Source organism: Tenrec ecaudatus, chromosome X (assembly GCF_050624435.1).
Source record: "Tenrec ecaudatus isolate mTenEca1 chromosome X, mTenEca1.hap1, whole genome shotgun sequence".
NCBI lineage: Eukaryota > Metazoa > Chordata > Mammalia > Afrosoricida > Tenrecidae > Tenrec > Tenrec ecaudatus.
This window is the reverse complement of record NC_134548.1, coordinates 57,450-76,907: the sequence shown is the minus strand read 5'-3', so window position 1 is coordinate 76,907 and position 19,458 is coordinate 57,450. Positions and strand designations below refer to the sequence as shown.

Here is a 19,458-nt window from a genome sequence, read left to right as displayed (position 1 = left end):
CCTAGTGGCGCAGCAGGTTACGCCTTGGACTGCGAGCCCCAAAGTGGGCAGTTCGAACCCAGCAGTCCCTCGAAGGGAGACAGGCGAGGCTGCCTGCTCCCGTGAGGAGTTACAGCCTCGGAAGGCGCACAAGGGCAGCTCTACTCTAGTCACAAGGCAGCCTTCTCCATTAAGAACGTTCCACTCAGAGAATAAAATTAAGCACGCCAACGATTCCCTGCACGGCTCTGCACAGCGCCACCTCGGGCGGCCTCGTCTGCGCATGCTCCTTCCGGAGTCAGGCCGCCCCGCCCCCCTGCGGCCTCGTCTGCGCATGCTCCTTCCGGAGACAGCCCGCCCCGCCCCCTGCGGCCTCGTCTGCGCATGCTCCTTCCGGAGACAGGCCGCCCCGCCCCGCTGCGGCCTCGTCTGCGCATGCTCCTTCCGGAGACAGGCCGCCCCGCCCCGCTGCGGCCCCGCTGTGCATGCTCGATGCTGCGACAGGCCGCCCTGCCCCGCCCCCATGCGGCCTCGTCTGCGCACGCTCGCTCTGGCGTCGCGAAGGCACGCAGCGCGCATGCCCACCACTGCCCACTCGCCACGCCCCCCCGGCCCGCGCGCTAATGGCGCCTCGCCAGTCTCCCCGGGTAGAAAGCGCTGGGCGGGGGCCCCGGTAGCGCTGGCATTCTCACCCTGCCCCGTCCCCCAAGCCCCATCGAAGCCTGGCCGAGGCCCGGCCTTGCCGCAGCCACGGGGCGAGGGCCGCGCGCATCGGCTCGCGGCTGCCGTCGCCGCCTGATGACGTGCGTGCGTGCGTGCGTGCCGACGCGCCACGCAGGCGCCGTTGTTTGGCAGCGCGGCGGGCGCGCCCGTTTTGAAGCGGCCCACGGTGGCCGCGGTCCTGGCTGGCGAGCCGTGCCGTCGGTCCGGGTCCCGCCGGGGCCGGGGCCGGGCCGGCGCGATGCCGCCAGGCAAGGTGCTGCAGCCGGTGCTGAAGATGAAGGTGGACGAGCTGTTCCTGTGCTGGCTGAGCGAGGGCGGCACGCAGGCCATGCTGCGCGACTGCCTGCGGCGCATCCAGGAGCGCGGCGGCGCGGGCGACGGCCCGGACGCGGCCCCCGCCGCCCCCGCTCCCGCCGCCCCCGCCGCGCCCGCCGCCCCCGCCGCAGGCTCTGCGCTGTTGCCCCTCGGCGCCCACGCCCGGAGCGGGCCGCCGCTCGCCCGAGGCACCCGCAGGTCCGCGGGGCCCAGAGTCGTAAGTGACGCGCCCCGCCGCCGGCACACGCGCAGACGCACCCCCGACACACACCCCCGGGCACACGCACCCCCCGACACGCCCACCCGGGCACACGCACCCCCACCCCCGACACGCCCATCCCTCCCCATAGCGGCCCCGTGGGGCAGGGGGTTTCCCCCGCAGCAGTGGCCGGTGGTTTCAAACTGCTGACCTCGGGATGAGCAAGTGTGGATACCACGATGTCACCAGTCATGGTGGCTCTTAGCGGCCCCGTGTTTCTCCCGCAAATCCGTAGTAGCAGCTCTGTGGGGTGTCCCTGCAAACCCAAAGCTCACCGCCCTCGGGTCCCCATGAGGTATCCCTCAGACCGGCCTCCCTGTTCTCCAAAGGAGCCTCTGCTGAGGTCACCAGCCTCGCTGATGGCAGTCCAGCTCTTAACCCCCCTTGCCCCCAGGCCACCCCCTAGAACCCAAAGCAACCCATCCTGTCCATACCCACTCAGCGACAGGACACCCGCGAACCGCCCCATGCCGGTTCTAAACTGCAAAGTGTTACAGCAGCAGTCTACCTCAGTTTACCCCCCTCCCCAGGAACAACTGGGGGGCTCAAATCGCCCAGTCAGAGTGGGTGATGACTCACTGACCCTGCAGGACGGGGTAGAGCTGCCCCAGGGGGTTCTGAGCTTCATAGTAGAAAAGAAACCTTGTCTTTCTCCTGTGGAGCAGCTGGTGGATTTGAACTGCTGGCCTTGCAGTGAGTAACTCAATGGGGAACCCACCAGGGATCCGTAAGGCCCCCTAAATCAAACACACTGTTACCCACAGCGTGGAGGACTGCCCAGCGGCATTTTTCCAAGCCTCATCTTTCTCCCTACGAGCCGAGGGTGGATTTGAACAAGCCACCTTTCAGTTCACAAAGCAGTACTTCACTCACCCCCTTGCTCCCACTCCAAGCACTAAGTACCGGAGACTTTTACCATCGAGGGAAAAGACCCCGTGACAGTGGAAATGTTATCTTGACTCATGCCAGCCCCAAGCGGAGTGCATTGTTAGGGTGTGGTGACACATCTTGAGTTTGAACCCACCGACTACTCCTTGGGAGGAGAATGAGGCTGTCTGCCCCCATAAACGGCTGCAGCCTGGGAAGCCCACTGGGGGGCAGGTCTGCTCTGTCCTGCGGGTTTGCGGTGAGTTCTCTCCCTTTGCTCTGCTCAGCTGTACAGGGTAGCCCAGGGCACACCAGGCTGTTGTCCTGACAGGAGCAGGTGCCTGGTGTGCCCCCACCCTGGTTAGCCGCCGAGCGCTTAACAGTTGTGCCACTAGGGGCCCTGAGTGTTGACAGTCTGAGGATTCCCAACCCAAGTGGGCCAGTCCCCACTGGGAATGAGATGTGTTGGATCATCTAGAGCTCATTGGATCCTGTGGCTGGTCAGGTGACTGACTGGTCAGGTGAGAAGCTGGCGGAGTTGGTTGAGTGACTGGTCAGGTGAGAAGCTGGCGGAGTTGGTTGAGTGACTGGTCAGGTGAGAAGCTGGCGGAGTTGGTTGAGTGACTGGTTTAGTGAGAGTTGCTATGTAATTGCATACTGGTTCTGGGATTAACCACCATGTTTTAATTATGTTCAACTTGTAACAGTGGAAATACATCCTGCCGATCAGGTATTTACATTACGATTCATAACTAGCATCAAGACATTTTATGGTGGGGGGGCGGGCGGGTCACCACAACACGAGGAACTGTATTAAAAGGTCACGGCGTTGGGAAGGTGAAGAACCACTGATCTGATCTCTGGACAGGTGCCCAGGGGGCTTCCTGGGCCCAGGGGAGGTAGTTAGCCCCGACTTCCGGGCTGTGTGCCCCTGAGAAGCTGCAGAGTGATCGTTGTGTCTCCTGGGGACCCGCCTCGCCTCCCTGTGGACGGTGGGTGGTTCTCACCTGGCCTTCTGGTGGTGAACCCTGAGCCTGGTAGCAGTGGCATGAGTAGGGCCCCTGTGCCTGGTGCCCACAGCACCTGTCGGCTGGAACCCCGAGCATGTTTGGTTGGGTGCCGGCTTTGGAGCGGGCATCTAATGAGTGGCTCCCAGTGGGTGATCGAGCCTGTCCACAGCGGACTTGGCCCACGGCCCACTGCAGCCGTAGAGCGCCACTCCTCCGTGTCCCCTCTGAGGGGCGGCCCATGGGCGGAGGGGTGGCTCCTGACTTGAGGGCGCTCATCCCGGGTATCTGAGGGCGTCCAGTGCGCCTGCAGGAGGCCCCTGGCCGTTGCTGTGTGGGCTGCTTGCTGCTCCCACCTTGGCCCCCATCAAGGGCTGTCTCCCTGCTGTTGTTCCTCTAAGCCTGTTACTGAGAGCTGTGGGGGTGTCCTGAGGGTCACACACATGCCGGCCCGTGTCACGCCTGCATCCCAGCCTGTCTTCTTTGACCTTGCGTGGTGACGTGGGACCCACAGTCCCTTTTGCTTCGAAGAGGTGATGTCTGCGCTTTCCTGCCCGCCTGGCTCAGCCTGCTTGTTGTGTCGCCACTCGTCCACGCCCACGCCTGCCCGTGTGTGACGACCCGTCCTTGTCCCTCAGGAACTGCACTGGGTGCTGTGTGTGCGTGTGTGAGAGAGTGTGTGTGTGTGTTAGTGTGTGTGTGTGTGTGTGTGAGTGCGTGTGTGTGTTAGTGTGTGAGTGTGTGTGTGTGGCGGGGTTGGGAAGGCGTCCTGTGAAGGGCCTCGGGGACACTCGCTGTGGAGGCTGTCCTGGGGGGGTGGGGGGGCGCCTGCACCCCGAGTCTCCGCGGGGCCGTGTGAGTGTGCGATGCACGTGTGTGGTGCGCGCGCCCGAGTGACCGCCCCGCCCGCCCGCGCGGGCCTCCTTGGGGCGTCCACGTCAGGGCATCGCTATGCGGAGGGCGGGCAGCTCCCCCTGGGGCGCAGCGGCGGGCGGGCGGGCGGGCGGCCCTGGGAAGGAGCAGTGCGGGCGCGGAGCGAGGGAGCGAGGGAGGGAAGGAGGGAGCCAGCGAGCGAGTCCCGCCGCGTCTGTCCGCCTGTCCGCCCGCCCGCGTCTGTCCGCCCGCGTCTGTCCGTCGGCCCGGCCATGGGCGCGCAGCTGCCCGCCGGAGGCGCGCGGCCCGGCGCCCGGCCCCGCGGAGGCCCCCCGGCCCAGGCCGCCCCCCGCGCCCGCTGAGCCCCGCGGAGCCCCGCGCCCCGCGCCAGCATGCGGCTGCGGCAGCCCCCCGACGGGCGGCGCCCGGGCCCCGACGTGCGCCAGGAGCTGGCCCTGCTGGCCCGCGGCTGCGACTTCGTGCTGCCCTCGCGCTTCAAGAAGCGGCTGAAGGCCTTCCAGCAGGTCCAGGTGCGCCCGGGCGGAAACGGGGGGCGCGTCCACGCAGCGAGGTGCGCGGCGGGGGGGGCACGAGCCCCGGGGAAGGGGGACATTTCCGCGGGTCTGCGCGGAGGCGGGGCGTCCAGAGAGGGCCCTGTTCCCTGCGGGGTCCGTGCAGGGTCTCTGCCGGGTCCCCGCAGTCAGGCTTGCTCGGGACTCAGCCAGGTGGGCGCGGGGGGTGTGGGCGCGAGTGTGTAACTCATCACGGCGTGTGTGAGCGTGCGAGTGCACGTGTGTGAGCGTGTGGAAGTCATGGTGTGAGTGTAACTCATCACGGCGTGTGTGAGCGTGCGAGTGCACGTGTGTGAGCGTGTGTAAGTCACGGCGTGAGTGCGTAACTCATCACGGCGTGTGTGTGCGTGTGAGCGTGCGAGTGCACGTGTGTGAGCGTGTGTAGGTCACGGCGTGAGTGTGCGTGTGTCGCACAGGCCCCGTGCGTCGGGATCGCCGCGCTGGGATCTGGCAGCTGCTTCGGCCCTTTCCCGAAGCGAAGCCGATGCAAACAGTTTTCCTAGGTTGCTCTCAGCCCTCCTGCGCGCCGTCCTCCCCCCGGCGTGCCGGGTGCTCCGTGGGGAGGAGGACCATGTGTCCACCGCGGGAACTGCCCGCCCAGCTGGCTGACCTGCTGGAGGGTGGCGCGCGTGTGTGGTGCCCGCTCCTCGGGCTCGTGACCATGTGAACCCTGTGGTCGGCCCACGTCCTGGGTGCCCTCCGGGCCCAGCCCGAGGCAGGAGCCCAGTGGATTCCGAACATCCGCTCCTGTTGGTGACCAGGAGGGGAGCAAGGAGGGGCTTCCGGTCCGAGCAGCCCCAGCCCCCGGGCACGGGCGGGCAGTGAGGCCTGAGTGAGCGGGGCTTCCAGGGCCCTTTCCTGGATGGGACCCCAGCAGAGCCCCACTGTGTGCACGGAGGGGGCGTCCCAGCCAGCCTCTGGCAGCGAGACCCCCGCCTGTGGGAGGGTGCGGGGTGCGCGGGGCAGGTGACTTCTCCAGCTGCTGCTCCTAGGAGCCGTCTGAGGTGGTGTGTGGAGAGCGAGCACCCTCCCCCCCATAGCGTTACGCGTGGGCAGCGGCCTGTTGGGTGCCCACCCCCCTTCCCCGCTGCCGCGGAAGTGTGAGGTCCCACGTCTGGGATGACAGCACCACAGTAAGGGGGTCCCACATGTTATCACCCCGGCGCACTGGGCGGCTTCCGTCCTGGGAACCTGGGGGACCCTGGTCTGGGGGGGTCCATTTCTCGCCCTCCCCGTGCTGCCTGTCCCCACGGGGCGACCACCTGAGGTGCCCTCTGAGGGTCGTATCAGCCTGGGTCTGGGCAGCAGAGTGACCACTGTCCGCAAGACTGGACCGCCCAAGCTGGGTCCTGCAATCCCTGGTGCCTGTCCCCGCATCCCCTGGCCTGTGGGTCCCCTGTGGCCTCCCTCACAGATCAGTCTCCCTGCTGGGTGGAGCAGGGCTCACGTGCCGAGTTTTACCTCGGTCCGTCCGCTTGTCTGTGTGTCCCACCTCTGCCCTTGGGTCTGTCCATCCCATCCTGCCCCGTAGTCTGGCTATCTGGTGGGGGCTGAGGGCTGAGCCCTGCCCTCTCACCCCCCTCAGCTCTGCACCTTGCTGGACGCCCCTCCCCCGGTGTGGGACGAGTGGTATGGCCAGCCTCCAGGACACGCTCACCGCCCTGTGCCCAGTGCCCAGTGTGCGGAGCCCCCACAGCCCGGCCTCAGCCCCGCATCCCTGCAGGCTTCTTTCTGTCTAGGCCCCCTGAAGCCCCCTCTAGGCCAGGACCCCTCTCACCACCAGCTGCCCCTCACCCCACCTCAGTGCCTGTCCTGTCAGCCTCCACTGAGACTCCCTAACAAAAGGGGTGGGGTCCACAGACCTACGCCCTACCTCCCAACAGCCCTCTCTGGTCAGTGGGCAGGTGGAGGGGGGCACAGAGCTCACTGTGAGCCCACCCTCACCCTCCCTAACCTACAGCCCCTCTGCCAGATAGGCTGGGAGGAAGCCCAGCATTCCCACTCGGAGCCCCCCGGGCAGCAGCGGTCAGCTCTGGGCAGGGGGACCCTTCCTGCCCCACAGGGCCCCGTGACACTCATGGTTACCTTCCAGTAGGGTTGCAACCCCGACACCCCAGACTCTGCAGGGTGCAGGTGGACAGAGGCCCCTACGCCAGGCAGGAGCACCCACATGGCCTGCTGTGGACATCTGGCGCGAGAGTGTGCGTGTGCGTGCGAGCCTGCACCTGTCTGTCCATTCCTCTGTCTGGACTCGGCTGGGTTCCTGCTGGTGTGTGCTGCGTGCCCCAGTGCATGGGACACCCCCCTCCCTGCGTGCCGTGGCGTGGCGTGGCGTGGCGTGGCTAGGCGTGATGCGTGCCCCTTAGGTGTTGTATCCTCAGGCCATTCTGCCCCCACAGATGCCCAAGGCGGGCTTGAACCTCCTATGTCTGGGTGAACTGCCTTAACCCTTGCAATACCAAGGCGCCTGGTAGATTTACCTCTGCCCTCAGTCACCGAGACCTGTGGTCCACGGAAGAGGGCACCCCTGTGTCCTTCCGAGCCTGCGGCCGGGACTCAGAGACGAGCTCCTGGCGTGCAGGGGTCAGGATGCCCCGTGAGCCCGTGGTGCAGGCACTGAGCTCCGTTTTCCTGCACACAGTGGCCGGGCTGACCTGCACGGCCTCCTCCCCAGCCTGCGCTGGGCCTGGCTGACCCACATAGGCTCCCTGTGGCTTGTGCTGGGCCTGGCTGACCCGCAAGGGCCCAGCTGACCGGCACGGGCTCCCACTGGGCTGCCGCCCCCAGCTGGGCCTGCAGGTGTCGTAGAGCATGTTCTGTCCCCCTCCCCCTGGCAGCTGTGGTGCAGGCACCGCAGCTATTTCTATTTCTGTCCTGGTCACACGGGTCACCAGGCGCCGCTGCCCTTGTTTGCGGCTGTTTGGGCCGCCCAGAGACTGGTTACCAGGGCGGCGGGTGAGCCGGAGAGGCTGTGCGGGCGTCACATGCCCGCTCCTCTGCCCGTCCACCGGCGGAGGTGCCGTTAGCAGGCTGAGAGGCGGGGGCCCGGCCCACGCAGACGAGCGGAAGGAGGGCTGTGTGCCTGGGGCAGCAGCTGTCTGGTCCCTGTGGAGCACCTCTGCGCTGACTCCCCTGGGGACACCCACGTCGTCGGAAGTGATTCCCCGGCCACCGTGACTGGCTCCGTGGGCCCCCACTTCCCTCGCGGGGGCGGGGTGACCCTTTAATCTCTGCCCCGTCGCTCACCTCCTGAAAGGGCCCTTTCTCCTTCCTGCGCCCCACCCCGTCCCCCACTCAGATGAAGGTGTCGGCCTTGCTGTGGTCTGATTTCTGCCTGTTTTAATGTCACGGTTTATCCATTAATCCTTTTGGGGCGACGAATCCCCTTTGGTTTATTTTTGCCGTCTGATTTTGTTTGCCCTGGCCTGTGCTGCTGACAGCCTGCGTGTGGCGTGTATGTAGACACACGCACACACATGCACACGTACGTGACGCCCTTCCTTCCTTCGTTGGTCACTCCGGACCGCTGGCTCTCGGCACCTCTGCAGCCCCCTGTGCTGCGGCTGGAAGACCGCCTGGCTCTCCACCACCTGGCTCTGACTTCATGGTCCCTGTCAGCCATCCTGCGAGGGGAGGGGCCTCTTTCTCTCTGGCCCCCACCTCACCACCAGGGGGTCCTTTGCTAGAGACGGGGCTTCTCTGACCTGCCATGGTGGCCCCCCCCGCCAAAGACCCTGCATGCGGTTGTCTGTGCCGTCTCACACGCAGGGCCGTGGCTGCACCACAAGGACACACGCAGGTGTGAACGGTGTGTCCTGTGCACGCAGGTGTGAACGGTGGTGTGCAGGGTCTGACACGCAGGCCTGCGTAGGTGCTCTGGAGATGGGAGGGCACAGGTGTGCAGGAGAGCCTGAATGCAGAAGACTGCAGGTGGCAAGGAATGTGCAGACCTGACCTGTGTGCAGAGTCCCCGTGTGGGGTCAGCCTCCGCGAGTCCCTTCCGACTGTGCCCCAGGGAGGGAGGGCAGCGGTCCTGGGTGGACATCTTCACTGGGGTCGGGCCCTGAGTGCTGCCATGGGAAAGCCTCGGCCGGTCTCGCCCTGTGCCTGTCCCCACCCTCCCCTCCCTGTGTCAGTCTTCGAGGGCCTGCCACACTCAGGTGCCCCCTGGCCCTGGCTGACAGCCCCCTGCCGGCACGATGGGCCTTTGTCATGTCTGAAGCGCAGTACGTGTCCCCCTCAAATCAGACCCAAGATCTGGGGGTCCCCAGATTGGCGCCAGGCCGCCCTGTGGAAGCCCCCTTAGTGCTGGCTGTGCGTCCTGGGGAGCCGACACGAACCGTCCCTCAGAGCAAACGAGCCCCACCCGTCTTACTCGCTCCAGGTCCAGGCTGCGCGTAAGGAAGAGCCGCTGCCCCCAGCGTCCAGGCAGAGCATCCCAGCCTTCTACTTCCCTCGAGGACGTCCCCAGGGAGGGGGCCATGTGGACGCTGTCATCGCCCGAGTGGAGGCCGCCTTCACCCAGTTCCCCAACGAGCGGGCCACCCTGGAGGACATGGGTCAGGTGGCCAAGGTAGGCAGCTGTGCACGTGCTCCCGGCCTCTGCCGTCCCTGACCCGGGCTCGCCACCTGAGGCTCCGGAGCTGAACGTGGGGAGGCCTGTACCAGGCGGCTGAAGGCCAAGAAGGGACAATGGACAGAGAGAGCCCTGGGGTCCTGGTCCTGCCACCACAAGAATCCCCAGGGTCTGTGTCCGCTCTCTTCCCTGTAATGCCCCGACCGCCATTCGGCACCCTCCCTGCCCCACCGGGGACACCAAGTGCAGGCTCTCGGCTGTCGTCACACACCAGCATCACATCCTCTTCTGGAAGCACGGTTCCGCTCACGGAGTAACTCCTTACGTGTCCATGTAGACTTCACAGCCCGTGTCACTCGGTAGCCGTGCTCACGACACCGTGTCATGTAGTGACACGGCACCATGTCACGTACTAACAGCACCGTGTCACGTAGTAACACGTCACATAGTAATGGCATCGTGTCATGTCGTAACAGCACCGTGTCACGTAGTAACACGGCACCTACTAACACGGCACTGCGTCACGTAGTAACACGGCACCGTGTCACGTACTAACACGTGTCACGTAGTAACACGGCACCTAGTAACACAGCACTGTGTCACGTAGTAACAGCACCATGTCATGTGTTAATGGCACCATGTCACGTAGTAACAGCACCGTATCATGTAGTAACACACCACATAGTAATGGCACCGTGTCACGTCGTAACACGGCACTTAGTAACACGGCGCCATGTCACGCAGTACCAGCACTGTGTCACGTAGTAACACGGCACCTAGTAATGACACCATGTCACATCGTAACACGGCACCGTGTCACGTAGTAACAGCACTGTATCATGTAGTAACACGCCACATAGTAATAGCACCATGTCACGTCGTAACACGGCACCATGTCACACAGTACCAGCACCGTGTCATGTGGCGACACTGCATCGCCTCCTGGAGCGACAGCACCGTGTGTCCCCCAGTGGGAGTCGACTGCACCCTTGGGCACACCATTTCAGCCTGGTGAGGGGTGCAGCCCTGCCACCGTCCGCCCTCCACCTGTGATGGAGATGGGCCGCGAGTCTCCCAGCCCTGGGTCTCCCAGAGGAGCCCTGGCCGTGCCCAGGTTCAGACACTCAGCTGCTCCCCCCAGGGTTTGCCTTCCGGGGAAGGAAGACGAGGCTGTGTGGGGGCTCTGCTCTGTCCAGCAGGGCTGCCGAGAGCTTGGATGGCCGTGAGCCAGATTTCTGGTTTGGGTCCTGGTGAGGGTGGGCGTCTTCAGAATGCAGGTGCCGGACACCCCGCGAGCCTGCGTCCCTGGGGCTTAGCTGCCAGCCCTGCGGGAGGGCTTCTCCCTCCGTGGGCTCTGGGAGACCCTCCACTTTGGTTCGCCCTTGTCTAGGCCAAGGCCACCCCTCAGCGGCCCCTGTCTCCCCATTGCTCCATTCAGGGGTCCCCGAGGTGCTTGCTCCAGTGCCGCTAGCTCTGACGAACACCTCGCCACCACACGGCTTGTGCTTGGGAGGGGGGCGGGGGGGGGTCTCTGCCTTCTTCAAAACCCCCGAGCCTGGGAGGTGGGGTGAGTTCTTCAAGGAATGGAATGCAAAAGCCCTGCTCTGACCTGCGAACCCCAGTTCTAACCACACGGGAGCACCCTTCCCCAACACGTGTGGCGCTCCCGGCCTGTCTGTCCACAGCGGTGCTCGTTCTCGCTGGATTGTCCCTGTTTGGTGGCTGACGGGCAGGAGACGGCCTAGCTCAGCCCCACGGGGTGACCGCATGCCTTCCGTTGGTTGACGGTGAGAGGCAGGATCTCGGAGCCCCAGGACGGGGCCTGGGGGTAGGAGCAGTGCTTCTGAGCAGGGACACGAGGTTCCGTCCCACGGCTCAGCCTGCAGGCGTGACATGAACTTTGGATGTTGAGGCGGCAGCCTGACTGCAGCAGGAGCAGCAGTGGACGCGCCCCTTTGTGCGTGGGGCCAGAGCTCAGAGGTTGAAGGGGAGAACGGACACAGACCCCCCCTTTCTGCCCCATTGCAGGCCTGTGGCTGTCCGCTCTACTGGAAGGGCCCCCTGTTCTACGGCGCCGGGGGAGAGCGCACGGGGTCTGTCTCCGTGCACAAGTTCATCGCCATGTGGAGGAAGTGAGTCCTGCCCTGGGTGGGGGCGGAGCGGGGTCAGAGGTCCTGCGGGGGCGCTCGCTCAGGCGGTGGACACTGCGCATACGACGTGTGCACCAAGGACTGAGGATGGGGGACTTGTGGGCACCTGCTGGTCTGCACAGGTGATGGTGTGGACACTCAGACATGACGTGGACAGCACTGGACCAGAGGGTGTACTGTGCTTGCATGCCTGTGGGGGCTCAGACGGGTGGATGAGTGACCACTGTGCAGGTGTGTGAGCGGGTGGACGTGAGACTGTGCAGGTGTGTGAGCGGGTGCACGTGAGACTGCAGGTGTGTGAACAGGTGGACGTGAGACTGTGCAGGTGTGTGAGCGGGTGGACGTGAGACTGCAGGTGTTTGAGCAGGTGGACTTGAGACTGCAGGTGTATGAGCAGGTGGACGTGAGACTGTGCAGGTGTGTGAGCGGGTGGACGTGAGACTGTGCAGGTGTGTGAGCGGGTGGACGTGAGACTGTGCAGGTGTGTGAGCGGGTGGACGTGAGACTGCAGGTGTTTGAGCGGGTGGACGTGAGACTGCAGGTGTGTGAACAGGTGGACGTGAGACCGCAGGTGTGTGAGCGGGTGGACGTGAGACCGCAGGTGTGTGAGCGGGTGGACGTGAGACTGCAGGTGTGTGAACAGGTGGACGTGAGACTGCAGGTGTGTGAGCGGGTGGATGTGAGACTGCAGGTGTGTGAGCGGGTGGACGTGAGACTGTGCAGGTGTGTGAGCGGGTGGATGTGTGACTGCAGGTGTGTGAGCGGGTGGACGTGAGACTGTGCAGGTGTGTGAGCTGGTGGACGTGAGACTGCAGGTGTTTGAGCAGGTGGACTTGAGACTGCAGGTGTATGAGCAGGTGGACGTGAGACTGCAGGTGTGTGAACAGGTGGACGTGAGACCGCAGGTGTGTGAGCGGGTGGACGTGAGACTGCAGGTGTGTGAACAGGTGGACGTGAGACTGCAGGTGTGTGAGCGGGTGGACGTGAGACTGTGCAGGTGTGTGAGCGGGTAGACGTGAGACTGCAGGTGTGTGAGCGGGTGGACGTGAGACTGTGCAGGTGTGTGAGCAAGTGGACGTGAGACTGCAGGTGTGTGAACAGGTGGACGTGAGACTGTGCAGGTGTGTGAACAGGTGGACGTGAGACTGTGCAGGTGTGTGAGCGGGTGGATGTGAGACTGCAGGTGTGTGAGTGGGTGGACGTGAGACTGCAGGTGTGTGAGCAGGTGTGTGAACAGTTGGACGTGAACTGTGCAGGTGTGTGAGGGGGTGGACTTGAGACTGCAGGTGTGTGAACAGGTGGATGTGAGACTGCAGGTGTGTGAGCAGGTGGACGTGAGACTGTGCAGGTGTGTGAACAGGTGGACGTGAGACTGCAGGTGTGTGAACAGGTAGACGAGTGACCACTGTGCAGGTGTGTGAGCAGGTGGACGTGAGACTGTGCAGGTGTGTGAGCGGGTGGACGTGAGACTGTGCAGGTGTGTGAACAGGTGGACGTGAGACTGCAGGTGTGTGAGCGGGTGGATGTGAGACTGCAGGTGTGTGAGCGGGTGGACGTGAGACTGTGCAGGTGTGTGAGCAGTTGGATGTGAGCCTGTGCAGGTGTGTGAGCAGGTGGACGTGAGACTGTGCAGGTGTGTGAACAGGTGGACGTGAGACTGTGCAGGTGTGTGAGCAGGTGGACGTGAGACTGTGCAGTTGTGTGAGCGGGTGGACGTGAGACTGTGCAGGTGTGTGAACAGGTGGACGTGAGACTGTGCAGGTGTGTGAGCGGGTGGACGTGAGACTTTGCAGGTGTGTGAGCGGGTGGACGTGAGACTGCAGGTGTGTGAGCAGGTGGACGTGAGACTGTGCAGGTGTGTGAACAGGTGGACGAGTGACCACTGTGCAGGTGTGTGAGCAGGTGGACGTGAGACTGTGCAGGTGTGTGAGCAGGTGGACGTGAGACTGCAGGTGTGTGAGCGGTTGGACGTGAGCCTGTGCAGGTGTGTGAGCGGGTGGATGTGAGACTGTGCAGGTGTGTGAGCAGGTGTACGTGAGACTGCACGTGTGTGAACAGGTGGATGCTTGACCACTGTGCCGGTGTGTGAGCAGGTGGACGTGAGACTGTAGGTGTGTGAACAGGTGGAGCTGCGGGCGGGCTCAGGTAGGTCCTCTCACATGGAGTCCTCTCTACCGTGAACACTTCTGACAGCCAAGGTAGCAGGCGGCACGTGCAGGTGCCCGTGTCCTGTCCAGATGGCCAGGGCCACTCTCCCCCTGCGCCCACGGGGAGTGGGCCGCGGCCCTCCCTCCAGCACTGCGCAGTGCACTCGAGTCAGGCCACGCCCCTGCCCGCAGAGTCCTGCAGGGCTGTCATGATGATGCCGCCAAGTTCGTGCACCTGCTCAGGAGCCCCGGGAGCAACCACCTGGTGCAGGAGGACTTCCTGCCCCTCCTCCAGGTGAGCCGGACACTGGCCTGGGGGGCTGTGTGCACCCTGCGGATGCTGATGCCACGGTGCTCCATACCCTCCCCGGGAACGCTAGACACTAGGGCCTGGGGTGTTTCGGACCCTCCCTTCCATTACCTGGGTCACCCGTCTATGGCCATTCCCGCAAGTGTCCAGTCTCCCCCACGGCCCCCAGTGTCCGGTCATCTCAGCCTGTGGGAGTGACCCTTCGGCACAGAACCCCAGTGTTTGGTGTTGGGGTCACGCAGGCCCCATATGCTGGACACTTGTCCCCCTCCCCCCTCGAGCAGGACATCGTGAACACACACCCTGGCCTGTCCTTCCTGAAGGAGGCGAGTGAGTTCCACTCTCGGTACATCACCACTGTGAGTATCGTGCCGAGGGGCTCCGCCCTGGGAGTCTGTGGGGCCCCTTAGGTCCGTGAGCACCCAGGACGACAGTCCTCTCCCAGTGGGCCCCATGTGGGGGCTCCCCCAGCCCTGGCCGTGTCTGGTCTCTCCAGGGTGCATGGCCTCACGAAGCACCCCCCCCCCCTCAGGTCATCCAGCGGATCTTCTACACAGTGAACCGGTCTTGGTCCGGGCGCATCACCTGCACGGAGCTGAGGAAGAGCTCCTTCCTGCAGGTTCGCGGACGGGTGGGGGTTGGGGGGTGTCATTTGTGTGGAAGCCACCACACCTGGGGGGGAGTGTCGGGATTTCTCGGTCACGTGAAAGACCCCGCCCTGCTGCGCCCTCGTGCCGCTCACCCCGTGCGTCCCCCGCACCCCCAGAACGTCTCCCTGCTGGAGGAGGAGGCGGACATCAACCAGCTGACGGAGTTCTTCTCCTACGAGCACTTCTACGTCATCTACTGCAAGTTCTGGGAGATCGACACGGACCACGACCTGCTCATCGACGCCGACGACCTGGCCCGCCACAACGACCACGGTGCGGGGCCGCGGGGGGCGGGCTGGGCCCCTCTGGACACACCTCCAACCTGATTGGCTGGCGCGGCCCCCTAGCCCCCACTCCCAGCACTCGTGCCTGCGCGTACCCGCGCCCGTGCGCGTGCCCAGGTACTCACCCGTACGCGGGCGCTCAGCCCCCCTGGTCCCTGTGCCCCAGGACACCCCGGACCCCGCCCATTAACCCCAGGCCTCCTCCGGCTGGAGTTCAGGCTCCGCCCATTCCCCCACCCGCACCCCGGCTGGAAATGCCCCTCCAGGCCGTTCTCGGGGCTCACAGCCGCTGTTACCTCGCAGCCATATCCACGAGGATGGTGGAACGCATCTTCTCGGGGGCGGTGACCAGGTGTGTACCCCACGCTGACCGCCAGCTCTGAGGCCCGCAGTTGCGCTGCCGCCCGCTATGAGCCAGTCGCGGCCCGAGACTCAGGGGTGTGTCCCTGTGGTCAGACGGCGTGTCTCCTGGGGTCAGCGTGCCCTGTGGTCAAGCCGGGTGGCTTGTGGTGGACGAGGGCAGGTGGGGACCAGGCGACTGGGGCTCGTGGGTGCGGAGCTGCCCCGCCTGATGCGCCCTCGCCCTCCCGCGGGCGCAGGGGCAGGAAGGTGCAGAAGGAGGGTAGGATCAGCTATGCCGACTTCGTCTGGTTCCTGCTGTCCGAGGAGGACAAGAAGACCCCCACCAGGTGCGGGCCGGGCCGGCGTGCGTGATGCTGCGGGGGCGGGGCCAGCATGCATGACCCTGCAGGGCGGGGCGCCCGCTGGTGCCAGGGCACCGGGAGTGGTGTCTACCTGACGTGTGCGCGTGCCCCTGAGCGGTGGCGTCCAGGTGACAGCCGACCCGCCCCGGCCGCCAGCATCGAGTACTGGTTCCGCTGCATGGACCTGGACGGGGACGGCGTGCTGTCCATGTACGAGCTGGAGTATTTCTACGAGGAGCAGTGCCGCCGCCTGGACAACATGGCCATTGAGGCCCTGCCCTTCCAGGACTGCCTCTGCCAGATGCTCGACCTGGTCCAGCCCCAGAGCGAAGGTGGGCGGGGCCCGGCCCTGAGAGCGTGCCTGGGCGGGGCCTGGATCAGAGCGTGCCTGGGGCGGGGCCTGGCCCTGAGAGCGTGCCTGGGGCGGGGCCTGGCCCTGAGAGCGTGCCTGGGCGGGGCCTGGATCAGAGCGTGCCTGGGGCGGGGCCTGGCCCTGAGAGCGTGCCTGGGGCGGGGCCTGGCCCTGAGAGCGTGCCTGGGCGGGGCCTGGATCAGAGCGTGCCTGGGGCGGGGCCTGGCCCTGAGAGCGTGCCTGGGCGGGGCCTGGATCAGAGCGTGCCTGGGGCGGGGCCTGGCCCTGAGAGCATGCATGGGGCGGGGCCTGAATCAGAGCGTGTGCCTGGGGCGGGGCCTGGGTCAGAGCCTGTGCCTGGGGCGGGGCCTGAATCAGAGCGTGTGCCTGGGGCGGGGCCTGGCCCTGAGAGCGTGCCTGGGGGGTCCTGAATCAGAGTGTGTGCCTGGGGTGGGGCCGGCCCTGAGAGCGTGCCTGGGGCGGGGCCTGGGTCAGAGCGTATGCCTGGGGCGGGGCCTGGCCCTGAGAGCGTGTATGGGGCGGGGCCTGTATCAGAGTGTGCATGGGGCGGTGCCTGGCCCTGAGAGCGTGCCTGGGGCGGGGCCTGTATCAGAGTGTGTGCTTGGGGTGGGGCCTGGCCCTGAGAGCGTGCCTGGGGCGGGGCCTGTATCAGAGCGTGCCTGGGGGGGGCCTGAATCAGAGTGTGTGCTTGGGGTGGGGCCTGGCCCTGAGAGTGTGCCTGGGGCGGGGCCTGGCCCTGAGAGCCTGTATGGGGCGGGGCCTGTATCAGAGCGTGCATGGGGCGGGGCCTGGCCCTGAGAGCGTGCCTGGGGCGGGGCCTGGCCCTGAGAGTGTGCATTGGGCGGGGCCTGTCTGCGAGAGTGCATGGGGCGGGGCCTGGCTCACAGAGTAGGTGGGGGTGGCGGGTGGGCAGCTACATGGGACCTCGAATCCTCCACCTGCCGGTGCGTTGGTCAGCCAGCAACCTTCAGCTCCGGCGCCCCTCCCTCTCCCCAGGGAAGATCACCCTGCAGGACCTAAAGAGGTGCAAGATGGCGGGCGTGTTCTTCGACACCTTCTTCAACGTGGAGAAGTACCTGGACCGCGAGCAGAAGGAGCAGGTGTCGCTCTTCAGGGTGCGTGCCCGCAGAGCGAGCGTGGACGGCGGGGTGCCTGGGGCGGGTCCGGCGGGGCGCTGAGTGGCCCTCTGTCTGTCTGTCTGTCTCTCTCTCTCTTGCAGGACGGGGAGGGGGGCGGCCCCGAGGGCTCTGACTGGGAGCGCTACGCCGCCGAGGAGTACGACCTCCTGGTGGCCGAGGAGGCCGCGGGGGACCCCTGGAACGACGGGTAAGAAGGGCTCCGCCCACGGCGGCCGTTGTGCGGGCCTCATGCAGACGGGGTCTGCCCACTGGGAGGACCTACCACCCTGAGGCTGCGCTGAGGCCGGAGGCGCAAGACCCCGAAGCGGTTCCCCCTCCCCGCGCTGGGCTGGAAGTAGCCGGAAGCCCGCAGCAGCTTTATGGGGTGTGGAGGCCCCTGGAGCGGGCCCCAGTCCCCACGCTCGGGTGGCATCTCTGCGGAACCTCGTTTCGCTGGCCCCTGGCCCCCGCCGGGACTCGTGAAGTCAGAGGTTTGAGGCGTGCACGTGTAGACGACGGCTGTGCGTCAAGGGCCTGGGGACAGTGGCGCCCAGAGCTGCGGGTTGTCCTGGCAGTGGGGCCTGGGGTGGGTGCTGGACGGGGCCCCGCCCCTCGGCTACTAGGTCAAGGCCCCGCCCCTCGGCTACTTGGTCAAGGCCCCGCCCCTCGGCTACTCGGTCAAGGCTCCGCCCCTCGCAGCCTCTCAAAGCCCCGCCCCTCGGCTACTAGGTCAAGGCCCCGCCCCTCAGCTACTAGGGCAAGGCCCCGCCCCTCGCAGCCTCTCAAGGCCCGCCCCTCGGCTACTAGGGCAAGGCCCCGCCCCTCAGCTACTCGGTCAAGGCCCCGCCCCTCGCAGCCTCTCAAGGCCCCGCCCCTCAGCTACTCGGTCAAGGCCCCGCCCCTCATGGCCTCTCTGCCGCAGGTACGAGCCTGAGCTCAGCCCCGTGGATCCCAAGCTGCGGCCGCAGCTGGACGTCAGGCCCTTCCTGGAGGCGCCGGCTGCGCTGGGCGCCGTGGACCTGTACGAATACGAGGCGGAGGACAGCCCACAGCTGCTGTGACCGTGGGGGGAGGCCCGGGCGGCTGGGGGCTCCGTGGAACCCCCCCATCCCCGGCCGGCCGCTGGACACAGACCGCGCTTTCTTGCGGTCTTTAAAGGAACGACGTGCGTTTGTATGGATGATAAATTTTTATTTATTCAGCGCTGAGCGCCCAGCTGGTCTTTATTATGTGGATCCGTGCGCACGGTGACTGCGTGAGCTGCTTCTCCGTGCCGTCCCCGTCCCCCTGTCCCCCCGTCCCCACCGCTGCCCTCAGTACGGTCAGTGACCCAGGACGGCCGTGGTCAGCTCAGTGACACGAGTCTGCGCCCAGGCCTGTGCGCCCTGTGGTGGGAGCCAGGGTCAGTCCTGCGTGTCCCCTGAGTAACCGGGTCCTAGCACACGGATCCTGGTTCCTTCTCTGCGGGGCCGTCCCCAGGAGTCAGACCCTCCTCCGAGGGCCAGGGCCCACCCCACGGGAAGGACACGGGCGGGCATCTTGGCCAAACCACGGTCCCAGGCGTTCAGCCGCCATCAGCACCAGGACCCACAGTCGCCGCCCCCCCTGCAGGCGGACCCTGCCCCAGACCCCGAGTGGGTACCCCCAGTGCAGCTTCACCCCGAGGCTGAGGGGGTGTCCACCACCTGGCCAGGAGGAGCAACCCAACCCTGTCACCCCTAACGCCCACACCACCCTGACCTCTGTCCCCGCACCTGGCTGCGTCACCCTACCCTGACCACCGCCCGCACACCTGACCACACCATACCTCAACCACATTGCACACAGGTGACCAGGAAGGTGGGTTAGGCGGGCGGGCCTTGGGACTGCACACACAGCCACGGGAACCACCTGGATGTGTGGGCACCTGCCCTGGGCTCCGCCTGCCGGGGCATGGTGTCAGATGGGTGTGGAAGCGGGGACTTCGTGTTCCCGGCATTCCCGAGGGGCCCTGATGGGTATGGGCCGAAGCCACGGGCGGGGACACGGGAGGCAGGCAGGAATGGGGGTGCGCTCACCTACCTCTGATGCGGTTGTTGGGGGTGAGGGTGGGGCGGCTCCGGCCCTCACCTGTCCTGGGCACCCGAAGCTGGACACAGGCGCATAGTTGGCTCTTCAGGAGCTGTGTTCAACCGGCCAGGATGTCAGCCCCCAAGGGGCTGTGTGAGCCCCACACTCAGGGACAGCCTTCCCTGGGCCAAGGCCTGGTAGGAAATAGGGTCGCCTTTATGCTAATGAGGCTGCACCCCATCTGAGGGTTTCTGGAACTCACGCCCTGCGGAGAGCTGCCCGAGAGCGGCAGAAAGACAGGCAGGTGCCAGTCTACAGGGGCACCTGGACACGCCCCCACTGGGACACCAGCCTCCTGGTTCCCGCTCTCAGGCTAAGCCACGCCCCTGCGTTGGGCCCCACCTTCACAGCCCTGACCACGCCCCTCGGTGGCACCAGCTCCTGTTTGACCATCTTTAAAATCCGTATTTGAGAGCCAGGAAAGCACGGTCCTTTCAGAACC

General features: G+C 65.7%; 1 protein-coding gene across 2 annotated transcripts; it reads left to right on the top strand.

The window, feature by feature from the left end:
- The first annotated feature begins 832 nt into the window (after positions 1 to 832).
- On the top strand, positions 833 to 18,110 carry LOC142434228 (serine/threonine-protein phosphatase 2A regulatory subunit B'' subunit beta-like). 2 transcript variants are annotated; one of them, XM_075538935.1, is made up of 13 exons: positions 833 to 1,234; positions 8,980 to 9,168; positions 11,200 to 11,303; positions 13,661 to 13,763; positions 14,063 to 14,137; positions 14,311 to 14,397; positions 14,545 to 14,701; positions 15,016 to 15,064; positions 15,312 to 15,401; positions 15,573 to 15,748; positions 16,786 to 16,904; positions 17,009 to 17,115; positions 17,830 to 18,110. In XM_075538935.1, the coding sequence occupies exons 1-13, from the start codon at positions 941 to 943 to the stop codon at positions 17,966 to 17,968; spliced, it is 1,689 nt and encodes a 562-aa protein (XP_075395050.1). In that variant the 5' UTR covers positions 833 to 940; the 3' UTR covers positions 17,969 to 18,110. The 2 variants fall into 2 exon arrangements, with proteins under 2 accessions (XP_075395050.1, XP_075395051.1); XM_075538936.1 differs by lacking the exon at positions 833 to 1,234 and adding an exon at positions 4,285 to 4,553.
- Positions 18,111 to 19,458: the final 1,348 nt, after the last annotated feature.